At 44.2% G+C, this 12,596-nt stretch overlaps 2 protein-coding genes across 2 annotated transcripts in view; both read left to right on the top strand.

Annotated features, from left to right (window-relative positions):
- The window catches only part of LOC118421987 (transient receptor potential cation channel subfamily M member-like 2), a 47,748-nt gene that overhangs the window by 27,214 nt on the left and 7,938 nt on the right, over window positions 1-12,596 (top strand). The window contains exons 18-29 of the mRNA XM_035829491.1: window positions 50-193; window positions 1,250-1,492; window positions 1,656-1,830; window positions 2,164-2,359; window positions 3,000-3,177; window positions 4,244-4,431; window positions 4,622-4,773; window positions 9,336-9,561; window positions 10,371-10,556; window positions 11,074-11,160; window positions 11,556-11,682; window positions 12,235-12,354. Coding sequence (XP_035685384.1) covers window positions 50-193; window positions 1,250-1,492; window positions 1,656-1,830; window positions 2,164-2,359; window positions 3,000-3,177; window positions 4,244-4,431; window positions 4,622-4,773; window positions 9,336-9,561; window positions 10,371-10,556; window positions 11,074-11,160; window positions 11,556-11,682; window positions 12,235-12,354 — 2,022 coding nt within the window. The remainder of the gene's footprint in view (window positions 1-49; window positions 194-1,249; window positions 1,493-1,655; window positions 1,831-2,163; window positions 2,360-2,999; window positions 3,178-4,243; window positions 4,432-4,621; window positions 4,774-9,335; window positions 9,562-10,370; window positions 10,557-11,073; window positions 11,161-11,555; window positions 11,683-12,234; window positions 12,355-12,596) is intronic.
- On the top strand, window positions 6,435-8,923 carry LOC118421516 (E3 ubiquitin-protein ligase TRIM71-like). Its single transcript, XM_035828830.1, has one exon. It carries the CDS (start codon window positions 6,922-6,924, stop codon window positions 8,386-8,388), a length of 1,467 nt encoding a protein of 488 aa, XP_035684723.1. The 5' UTR covers window positions 6,435-6,921; the 3' UTR covers window positions 8,389-8,923.

The following is a 12,596-nucleotide window of genomic DNA, read 5'->3' as shown; positions in this document are numbered from 1 at the left end:
ACCACGAGGGATGTTGATTGCTTTTGTTTCTATCTGCCCCCCTCCCCAGCTGTGTTACATGATCTTCCTGTTCCTCCTGTCCCTCTCCGGACTGCTGCCGGGCTGTGGGAACATCCTGCTGGACATGGCCATCAGCCTGTGGATGACAACATCCATCGTCGAGCTCATCCGGACCATATACAGGGATAATGAGGTGAGGCTGCTCATCATGAATACAACAGTCCCTGTCCCTGGTGCTGAAAACACCATCCAACTGACTTCACTAGACTATCCAACTGACATCTGTCCCTGGTGCTGAACTCAATCATTGTTTTGTAGTGTCAGATCCTTTTTCGGGCAAATTGGTTATGGGCAAACATAACTATAACAACAGTCCCTGTCCTTGATGCTGAAAACATCATCCAACTGACTTCTGACTTCTGTCCTTGGTGCCAAACTTAATTTTGTTATTTTTAGGTGTCAGGTCCTTTTTTCAGGCTTATTGGCCATTGGACAAACATAATAACAGGCCCTGTCTGAGGTGCTGAAAACACCATCCAACTGACTTCTGTCTCCAATGCTGAACTGAAATTTCATTATTTGGGGGGGGGGGATCCTTTTTGAGGCACATTGGTCATTGGGCAAACATAACAACAGGCCCTGTCCATGGTGCTGAAAACACTATCCAACCAACGCCTTTCGCTAGTATTGAACCCAATTTAATTTTTTTTTGAGGGGTCAGATCCCTCTTCAGGCTCATTAGTCTTTGGACAAATATAACAACAGGCCCTGTCCCTGGTGCTGAACACCACATCCAGTATAGTTATTAAATCTTTTTACTTATGTATTGGCGCTGCCAATCTTCGTTTCTATAGCCCTTTGGTCACACAGGCCACTACAGAAGGGAGCTAGTCCAACGGTAGTGGAGTTTGATCAACTCTCATGATCTGTCTCTAAGTGTTAAGTAGGGAAAGCAGCAGGTGGTATGGAGTCTTATCATATCCAACTGTTTCTAGTACAGAAACTCATCTGTACTGGTAGAATCCAACAAATTGTTCCATCACCTAGGAAACGTGTTGAGACAAAGCTCAATTTCTACCTACAGATGTTCCAAAGCTCCTCCAGTTGGCACAATGTCTGGGGCTACAGAGACTGTCCAAAAAATCATCGCTGCTGGTAGAATTCAACATTTTGAATTTGTTCCATCACCTAGGAAACGTTACCTGTTAGAAAATTTTTGTCGAACAACTCTACTTTTCTTTTTCTCCAGATGTTCAAAAGCTCTTCAGGTTGGCACAATGTCTGGGGCTACACAGAGACCGTCCTGATCGTGTTGTTCTGGGTGGCGCACTTTGTCGTGAAGGTCGTGGGGACGCGGGTGGGGTTCGTTCACCCAAAGGACGCCAAACTGCTGCTGGCCATCATGGTGTTCTTCTTCTTCCTGCGGTTGCTGTATGTGTTCGCTCCGAACAGTCTCTCACTGGGACCCAGGCTGGTCATGCTCAGGAAGATGGTAAGGACTGTGTCTGTGTGTTGAGGATTAACAGATCCTGCTTGGTGCCGCATAGCCTGCTTGTAGCCCTTATATAGGGAATTTGTTTTGACAGAAGGTAACATGTTGTCCACAAGATATGACAACATTTCATTATAATTATTTTGTCTTCCTTTTTTCACAGATTCAGATCGACCTGGTGGTGTTCTTCCGTCTGCTTGTGGTGTTCATGTGCATCCATGGCGTGGTGTCCCAGATCCTGCTGCAGCCCTGGCACCAGCTGGACAGCAGTGTGGTGGAGATGCTGGTCTGGAGACCCTGGCTACATGTCTGGCTCACTCCATACAGCTACCTGGAAGGTATATAGGTCTTTTGGTCCTTTTGTACATTGAATAGTTAATAAATTAGAGGCCAGTTAATTGCACAATGGATTACTGCACTCTTCAGCTGGAAAACTTTGCATTACTGCACCACCCGGATAATTGCACGAAATATGCTGGCAAACGGTGTTTGCAAATAGGCTCTGTTTTAAAGTTAATTTTTTAATTTAGTATTATAGTTTCAAATCCAAGAACCATCAAATACAATTGGACAGGTGGAGCCGTATGTTCATCATTTCCGAATTGAAAAAAAAAAAGAAAAATAAAAAAAAAAAAAGTGAAAAAAAAAAATTGTGTCATTTCTTTCTCCAGGTAACTGTGATAGCTTGGTTGTGGTACCACCCCCCGACCAGCCTCCCAGTTGGTACGCCCCCAACGTTACCATGCCGACCTGCCCAGCGGAAACCTCGGACGCGTGCGAGGGTCACTGGTTCCTCTACATGTCTCTCAGCTTCTATCTCATCTGTGTGCGGTTCGGCCTCCTCACCGTGCTCTTCGCTATGTTCAAGTGAGTCGGGCTCATCCTTTTGTTGTGTGTGTAAGTCATTATATAGGGCTGTGTACCTTAACATACATATAGAATACAACACGGTGTATTCCGTATCACCCAAGGTATCAGCCCGCCTTCGGCTGTCAGGTGATCCGACCCGCGGGAGGGCTGGGACCGAGGGTGATGCGGAATACACCGTGTTGTATTTTATTTATGTCATACCCACCTGAGAAAACCCATGTTTTGATGCGAAATGCGCCAGAAGTTGAACAAATTTGGTGCCCTCGAACAGAAAGTGTTGCATCAGTAATGTTCCAACGTCCGAATCAGGTATTCGAACTTTTGATGGCGCCGTACTCGGCCCGCTCAAAACAGTTTGATTTATTCGAATGGAGCCCGTGTGATACGCCTTTCAAACCGGTGAGATACGGAAGTTATGGCCCAGTCCGGAACACCCGTATCGAACGTTTTCGCGTCACAGGTATGACATAAAGAGGTTTACTGTAGGTGCGGGTCCAGACCTGTGCCTTTACCCGAATAGAATTTAAAAAAAATTTCTGCCTGAAAAACTTTAATAGGTTACCCCATGGATAAAGGTGAACCAGCTTTACTGTTAGGTGTTACTTAAGCCTGCATTCAATAAGTATTTTACTTGCAGTAAAACTTACCAGAGGGTACACGGGGAGTCGCGGGAGATCTGGATGTACCAGCGTTACAAGCTGATCATCGACCTGGACCGGCGTGACAGCCTGCCTCCTCCACTGGTCATCTTCCACTACATCTATATGCTGGGCCGCTACCTGTGCTGGTGTTGGAAGTGCAGGGTTGTCACTAAGGTGGGTGGGTGTTTTTTTGTTTGTTTGTTTGTTTGTTTGTTGAGAGAGTGAGTGGGTGAAAGAATGAAGCCTGCCTCCACCACTGGTCTTGTTCCACTACATCTACATGCTGGGCCGCTACATGTGCTGGTGTTGGAAGTGCAGGGTTGTCACTAAGGTGGGTGTTTGTGGGTTGAGTGAGTGAGGGAATGAGTGAGTGAGTGAGTAGTGAAGGAATGAAGCTTGCTGTCGCTGCTGGTACCGGTTGTGTTTCTACATGTGCTGGTGCTAAACATATAATGTAACCATATTCGATGTATCTGAAGTCTAATCGTGTAATTGCAAGACATGAATTCCTTAGTCCCAAAGTTTAAAGGTTTGAGCATATTAGGTCGTACAAATGATCTGCAATGCTGAATGCAACATTCAGCACCCAGGACAGGGATGTTGTTGTTAGGTGTTTTCAAATGCATTATAATGTCCTTGGTGCTGACATCTGGCATTGCAAATTATTTCCATTGTATTCCTAATCATAAGAATACTATAAACATGGTACATTGCTCAATTGAAACCAGTTCACACAACTACATCTCGCTCTGTCCCTGATTCTCATCATCATCTGTTGTCCCTAGCAGGCGGGGCAAGACGGCGTCTCTCCATAGCACTCGATCTTTCATAGCTGCTCCTAAGTCCTCAATATCAATCCCAGTGTCTCTGGAAATGGTTGCTGGTTAGGTGAGCTTTCTCGAGTAGGTCTTTCCCCTCGGTCTTCAGAGGATGAGTGAAGACAGTGACCTTCGAACTGGACACGCCTCTGCCTGAGACTATGGGACACTCAGGGAAGATTACCATAGATGGTTTTGACAGATGCATCTTCTTTTCAGCTGACACACTTTGCCAGAAGAACAAGTTGTGTCTATTTATGCTTTAAATCTTTGTGAACCATGGGACAGACTTTCACCTCTGACTCTATTGTCATGTTGCCATTGACATTCAAGTTCAGCACGTTTTCTTTCAATTTTAAATCAGAGAACCCCAAAATAAGTTTGGTGTGGCCCTAGACTAACAAAATGCACCATCCCATCAGATCAAGGTGGCGTATGGAGAGAAGACCTACTCCAGCCAGGACATGGTGGATGGGGGGCTGGATGTTCCAGATGGAGAGGAACTCGACGAAGACAGGTTCAGTTTCTGGAAGTCCTGCGCTCACAGCTTCAACTCCAGTCAGAGGAAACAGGCAGCTCAGGAGAGCAGGCAGATGACACAGACTGAAGTGTGAGTAGGGTTTTTATTAGGGCTTTGGTGGTTAGTGACAGTGTGAGAGACTTCCAGATTTCTATCTGTTAGTTTAGCTGGGTGCATTAGTGCTCTGGGGGAGTTGATTGAAAGGGTGGAAAAACTCAAATTATGTTGATGGAATGTAATACTTCTTTAAGTTAAAGTTTTCCTTTCCTTTTTCCCCCAGCTATGAGCAGGTGAGCGATGACCTGTCCCGCCTGGACGTCCGGGTGAGGAGGAGGCACGACCGGCTCCACGATCGCGTCGTCAAGGTGGAGAAAATGATGCAGGAGAGCATGCTGACTCTGGAGACCATCAAACACCTGCTCCTGACAAAAGGTGGGTCACCATGGTTACTGTTGCTATGGGAACTGTTGCTATGGAAATTGTTGCTAAGGAAGGTTAAAAGATGATGCAGGAGAGCATGCTCACCCTGGAGACCATCAAACACCTGCTACTGACAAAAGGTGGGTCACCATGGTTACTGTTACCATGGTTACTGTTGCTATGGGAACTGTTCCTATGGCAACTGTTGCTATGTAAGATTGAAAGATGATGCAGGAGATCATGCTCACCCTGAAGACCATCAAACACCTGCTCCTGACCAAAGGTGGGTCACCATGGTTACTGTTGCCATGGGAACTGTTGCTATGGAAACTTTTGCTATGTAAGGTTGAAAGATGATGCAGGAGAGCATGCTGACTCTGGAGACCATCAAACACCTGCTCCTGACGAAAGGTGGGTCACCATGGTTACTGTTGCTATGGGGACTGTTGCTATGTAAGATTGAAAGATGATGCAGGTGAGCATGCTGACACTGGAGACCATCAAACACCTGCTCCTGACCAAAGGTGGGTCACCTTGGTTACTGTTGCTATGGAAGCTGTTGCTATGTAAGGTTGAAAGATGATGCAGGAGAGCATGCTCACTCTGGAGACCATCAAACACCTGCTCCTCACAAAAGGTTGGTTACTGTTGCTATGGGAACTGTTGCTATGTAAGGTTGAAAGATGATGCAGGAGAGCATGCTCACCCTTGAAACCATCAAACATCTGCTGCTGACGAAAGGTGGGTCACCTTGGTTACTGTTGCCATGGGAACTAATGCTATGTAGGGTTGAAAGATGATGCAGGAGAGCATGCTGACCCTGGAGATCATCAAACACCTGCTCCTGACGAAAGGTGGGTCACCATGGTTACTGTTGCTATGGCAACTGTTGCTCAAGGGGACTGTTGCTATTCATGTTGGTTTCATCTAGTATTTTTAATTTTTTGCTGAGGAAAACAGGCTAACCCTGTCAGATTTCTTGCCTAAGGCCCCACCAATTTATTTTCTTGAAGGATAACTTTAGATATCTCTCACGATGGAAAAAGAAAGCTGTGAGGAAAACTTGCATCTTACTTCATGTACATTTACGTCCTTAAATTTCATACCAATTGCAAGTTACTACCAAATCTTTGTACATCTGGATCCCTCAGACTCTGTTTTTATGTTGACATTTCAATTATTATAATAAGCATTCATTCAATCCGAGAACCAGCAAATATCATTGGTGTGGCCTAACCTGTAGATTTTCATGTCCAAACTGTCTAGATGTCAGAGCTATTGGTCCCTCATGCATACTTTCATATCTCTGAACAATACATGTATTGACTTAGTCAATAAACTGTGGCTAGAATCTGTCTGTAGTGCAAAGTTCAATGGACTGTTCCATACTGGAGCAGATTGGGGGGTAAGCATGATCAACTTCTATCTTATCTCAACCACCTGAGAACAAACAAGCACATGATAAACACTTGACTAACTGAACATCTGAACATGTCTGTTATTAATTATTAATGTTGGGTTGTACCAACTCGCAAATCAGCAAAGGGGGTTACAGTCAGCCATTTGTTTTTAATTATCATTATGCCATAATTAAACTGAAAAAAGTGCTTTTTTGCTTGAAAACAGTCAATTTCAGTTAGATTATTTATAACTAAGTTGCCAAACAGACAGAGGTCTCAAAGGTGCATTGGAAAAATTCCTGTTACCTTCAATGGGACTAGACCAAATCAAACATGTCATAACCTGTACTTTGACTTGGGGAGGGACTACCACCTCTGAGTTAGTGATATAAAGAAAAAGTATGGCAACTGCCCCTTCAGCTTTGGGCAAAAAATTCAAGGAAGAACTGACCTGCAGCATCTGCCTGGAGCTGTTCACCAGGCCCAAGGTGCTGCCCTGTCAGCACACCTTCTGCCAGGACTCAGTCTACAGAACCATGCAGGAAAGGGAGGGACTTTCAAGTGCCCAATCTGTCGTCAGCAGGTCAGGCTGCCAAGTCAAGGGGTGCCAGGATTACCAGACAACCACCTAGTTACAAGTCTTTGTGTTGCACTCCAAAAGCAGGCTACACTGTCAGAAAAAGCAGAACTACCTAAAGCAGAACACAGGTGCGGCATTCACCCATCCGAGAAATTGAGGCTCTATTGTAAACCATGTCAGATGCCTATCTGCGAACTGTGTCTAGAGGAAGCTCATGATGATCATTACACAACAACCATCAACAAAGCTGCGCAGGAAAGGAGGTCTACAGTCCAGGCCTTGATCAGTGAGGGGAGGAACATTCTGGAACGTTACTGTGGCTTCATCAAAGGTCTTGGGGAAGAGGAGAAAACCCTGATTAAACAGATAGAGCAGAACAAAAACAGCATCATTCAGGCCTACGACGAAAGAGTGCAGAAACTTACAGAGCAAAAAGACCAGCTCTTAGCTGAAGCAGAACAGAGCCAAGGGAAAAACTTGGAAACCATAGGAAATGGAAGGGACAGAGTTTTGAGAGATGTCAATGAATTGTCTGCTGCCTGTGATCGAGCAGAGCAAGAAATGGAACAGGGAGGGCTTGTATTACTTAGTCAGGAGACTGTTTTGACAGAGGTGGTAGGAAAGTACAGAGTTAAAGCAGCACCAACTCCTGTACAGACCCAGTCTGCTGTCTTTCAGCCCACAGACACCCCAGTGCCAGTATTGGGACATGTGATGCCCCAGCCACTCACATCTGCAGCAATCCCAACAGTACCTGCAGCCAAGGTCAGAGGTCAACACCATGGTAACCAAATGTTAGGGGGGCATTGGTGCCAGAGAGTTACATTCGGTGGAGAGGGCTCAGGAACAGGACAGTTCAATGGTCCAAGAGCTGTGGCAGTTTCAGGTGAAGGGGAGATTTTTGTTGTGGATGGGGCGAACCAGAGAATCCAAGTCTTTACCCAGCAAGGAACATTTGTCCAACAGTTCCCAACAGTTGCAAATGTGTCAGGTGAACAACAGAAGATGTACCCCCATGATGTGGCCATGGACGGAGAGGGAAACCTACTTGTTGTAGGGGGCACAGACTCTGCTGAGTTTGCTGTTAAGTACAACAAACAGGGCATGATGTTGTGGTACTTGCCCCTATATGTGACAAAATGGGAAAGAGGAGTTGCTATGGACACCAGGAGGAACCACATCCTCATTACACAAACGAAAGGAGGCTGGAGCAACCAACAGGGTGAAGTGAATGTACTCAGCCAAGTTGAAGGTGTGAAACTTGTGAGAATTGTGGGTCAGCAGCAGGGGATGATGTACCCACGAGGCATCACCACAGATGTGGAAGGGAATATCCTTTTGTCAGATTGGGACAATCACTGTGTCTTTGTGTACAATGAAGACGGACAGTTTCTTTTTAAGTTTGGTGGTAGGGGAAGTGGTGAAGGTCAAATGTACAATCCCCATGGCATCTGCACAGACAAGGAAGGTAACATCATCGTGGCAGACAGTGGAAACAGCCGTGTGGAGATGTTTGACAAGACAGGAAGATTCCTCAAACACATTGCCACTAACATGGAGGCGCCACTTGCTGTTGCCATGGCAACACAGGGTCAGCTGGTGGTGACCTTTTGGAACCACACAGTTTCTGTACTCCAGAACTATTGAACTTGAAACCATCTGTCAGACTGTAGACTGATAATTCACAAACGTTGTAATGTTTCAGCCATGTTGGATTAGCAAGAAGCAATGATAAAGACTCTTTAGAAACAAATTTAAGATAACTTTGTTACAAGGAATGGAAAGTTCTAATCATTATGGTGCTTCAAATGAAAAATGTTCAATGTTAATTTACATGTAGATCTCCTGAGTGTATAATAACTACAGAGTGTGATATTTTACTGACAAATAACATTAAAGTGAATTGAGAAACGACTTGTGGTGTTTGTGTGTCCCAGAGTTTCCTGTGATTTGAATGGCTGTGACAACTTTAACTTAGATATATTGTCCTGCAACAATGGAAAGAGATTGTAAAAGTTTGAGAAAAAATTGAATAATCTCTCCTTCTCAGAACTGCATGACAAAATTAATAAATACACAATGTAGGTGCCGGAACCAGCCAAAGGAAAAGAGGCCATTTTATGACACAAGGCTCACACACTCACATTCAAACTGAAGCTGTGCTCCACATTGCAAACAGTCTCCCTACAGTGATTTCATTTTGTACTTTTTAGCTCTTACTAATGATTTTTTTTAGCTGCTTTCCTGATGTGTTAAGTTTGTGTGTTGCAGAGATTAGGGAAGTAGAAGGTGTGCCCACCACCAATCCTTCACATCACAGCCAAACAGTCTCCTTGTACTTCAACCTGACATTAGTTTTCTACCTGAACTCTAACATAATCACCAGACTAGTGTCCCTGCTTCACAAATAAATGTGTTAAGAGAGAAGGGAATTAGAATCCTAAAGCTTAACCCACCACCCAGAGGGAGCAATTCTGTACATAGCTGCCCGGTAGTCTCCCTACTTCAGTCTGACTGTAGTTTTCTTCCTGAACTCTAACATATCACCAGTATTCCTGCTTTAAATGTGTAATGATCTGTATTGTATGTTACAGAGAGTAGAGAGGTTGAAGGTGTCTCCACGACACAGACAGGAGCAATTCTCCACATCGCAGCCCGACAGTCTCCCTACTTCGGCACCAAGAAGAAGCGTTTCCCCGTGTTTGACAAGTACGTTCCCTGGAAGGTCCTGTTCGTGGAGTACGACCCTCCCCGCTACACCGCTCCCATGGAGTACTTCTCCGAGTGGTTCCGCCAGTTTGCTGACGAGGTCGATCCAAGGTCGGTTTATCAACGATTATCAATATCACTTGTTATCACCAAGCATAGTAGGGGCCTCTTCTCTGGATAGTTTTAAAGAACGCTTGCAGATAGATGTGCAGAAGTTAGGTGTGACAGATCGTTCAGTGTAATATAACCAGCTGCTGCCGCACCGCGTGCCTGCGAAGCTGGTGTGTTACGCCGAAGGGAGGTTATATAGATACAGATACAGAATAATTAGCGTATATTCTAATTCACCACTGACAGACCATTTTTCTTTCGACCTGCTGGTCCATCTTTTTTCTGAAAATATCTGAAAAGCTAGAAATAAATTTTACCTTACGGTCCTGATTTTTCGGCAGGTAATCTTTATTATCATTATCTCTTTGTGTCATCGTTCCCATTGATGCGGAATACATTATGTTTGCTGTACAATGGAAGTTTTGTATCCTCAAACAAAAAATGTTAACAATTTACAGCAATTTCAAGGTCCAAATCCCGGGTATTCAAATAATCGACAAACGTGCACTCCGCACACTCAAAGTGCGTTTGAATGATTCTATGGAATTCCGTGATAATAGTAGAAGCCCGTGTGATGATCAAATCATCAACCTGCTACAATGATGACAATATTATATTATTCTAATGGTTGAATTTACCATAACTTTCAGCACCCAAAAGCCAGCCCCCGTGTGGAACGAGGTTGTTGGGATACAAGATGCAGATCTGGCCCGTGTGATAACCCAAATTATCAACCTGGTACAGTGATGACAATATTTTGATGTTCTAAATTGTTAAATTTACCATTTTGATTAATATGGTATTTTCAGCACCCAGAAGCCAGCCCCTGTGTGGAACGAGGTTGTTGGGTACAAGATGCAGATCTGGCGCGAGGGGGAGGGGGGCGAGAGGGAACAGCTGGAGGAGGTCATGGAGGTCGATCGAAGGTCATGGATCGAAGACAAGGACAAAGGAGTCGGCATCAGATACAACATCACGTCAGAGGGTGTACCTCAGTAAGTGTGACCTTCTAAGCAAACTTCTTTTATTTTAAAAAAGACATCCTTATAGTGACACCAATTTATTTCTTTGGTTCTCATTTTATGGGAATAACTTTAGCAGACATCATAAAAGCAAAGGGTCAAGAGGAAAACCTGTATATGACAGTCAGTCACTGCATTCCACCATGCATGGACTTCTGCATGACCCAATGCTGATGTGTCCCTCTCTTGGAAAATCTATTATCTTGGTTCTCGGCCAATGATTCTTTTCTTGCTCAAACAAAAGGAGTAGGCACATAACTTCCATCTGACTACTAATTCACTCTTTGTTTACCATAATGATTGAAGGCTCAGACTTTCCCACAGACCCTGCTTTCATGTTACCGTCTATATTTATTGTCAGCATTAGTTTTGAAAATTCGAGAACAACAAAGCAAATTGGTATGGCCTTATGCTTCAGATGTTCACATGGCTTTTTCTTCAGAAAATGTCCCTATTTAGTGAGTTGATCTGGCCGCTGTTGCCTTTTCAGGAACCCGATGGGCAGGACCGGGCTGAGAGGCAAGGGGGCGCTCTTTAGATGGGGCCCCAACCACAGCATGCTGGCCATCTGCACAAGGTGATAATACTTATGATTTATAGGCTCACATGCATGTGACAGGCTATGTCACTGCCATAAAGATTTTTTATAGTCATTAGACTATGATAGATAAGTAACACATATTTGGCACGTTTTAAAACTGCAGCTGGAATTAATTTGCTTGGGTTTGCTTGCATAGGATTGTTATGAATCAGTGACAAATTTACATGTCCAAGGCAACTGTTGTTGTTTTTCCAGTTAGATGTGACTGTATGTTTTTCAAATCATATCCAGTTGTAGAGATTGAATTGTTTTTATACACCGTGCCGTTTACCTGGATATCCAACCTTCTTGACTATTAAACGTACCCTTCTGATTTTATTGTGCATTGAACAAATCATACTTGAACTTTCCTGTAACATTTCCCCTGCCAGATGGAAGCGCTCGGTGGACCCAGCTACAGGAGATGAGCAGGAGGAGTATCTGCTGGTGGAGGGGAAGAGAGTTCTGGAGTTCCTGTCTTACAAGGAGCCTGACTTTGAGGAGTGGGCCATACCTGGGGTGAGTGGGCCATACCTGGGGTGAGTGGGCCATACCTGGGGTGAGTGGGCCATACCTGGGGTGAGTGGGCCATACCTGGGGTGAGTGGGCCATACCTGGGGTGAGCCAAATTAAAGTGGCCACATTCCGGATAAATGTCTAATAGAATAGCAGAATATTGTAAATGTGTATGACACAGTACGTCTTTCATGTAGAATGGGCTATGTGTACTACAATCGTGTACATGTCTCGCAATTTCCCAAGATTCTGAAGTTAATTTCATTGAAACTTTTGTATAGACCTTGACAACAAAACTGGACAATGACAGAGGTACTTGGCAAACAGTCTGTGTTTGATTGATTGATTGAGTGATTGATGTACCGAGGCTGTAACAGCATGCAGAATTAGGAAGCACACAGTGTGCTGCACCAAAACACTCAGAAAACAGCTTGTGGTAGCGGATTGATTGATAAATTGGTCATCAACTCATTGATTGATTTATAGATCATTGATTTATTGGTTGGTTAGTTGGTTGATTGATTGATTAACTGATTGATTGATTGATGTGTCCAGGCTATGACAGCAGGGTTGGAGAGTAAGTACAGCGTGCTGCATCGAGCCTTCTGCACAAAGGCTCTTGGGAAACAGCTGGCAGTGGTAAACAGGCACATGGATGAGAGCAAGGTCAAACAGGTGAGGCTCAAGGTCACTGTACTATATATTATATAGTCATGGTCCAACTGGTGATTTCAAAGACCATACCAATTTGTTAATTTTGTTCTCAGATATCTAAAGACATTTGAGGAGTTATGCAATTGGTCTAGATATAGAATCAATGATTAGATTGATTCATTGATTGACAGATTAACTGACAAGCATCTTCTTTGGAGCTACCATGATTGGTTATTCAAAGACTTTCTACTTACAGGATTAAG

The sequence above is a fragment of the Branchiostoma floridae genome, chromosome 8, assembly GCF_000003815.2.
Source record: "Branchiostoma floridae strain S238N-H82 chromosome 8, Bfl_VNyyK, whole genome shotgun sequence".
NCBI classification, from domain to species: domain Eukaryota; kingdom Metazoa; phylum Chordata; class Leptocardii; order Amphioxiformes; family Branchiostomatidae; genus Branchiostoma; species Branchiostoma floridae.
This window is presented reverse-complemented; position numbering and strand designations above follow the sequence as displayed.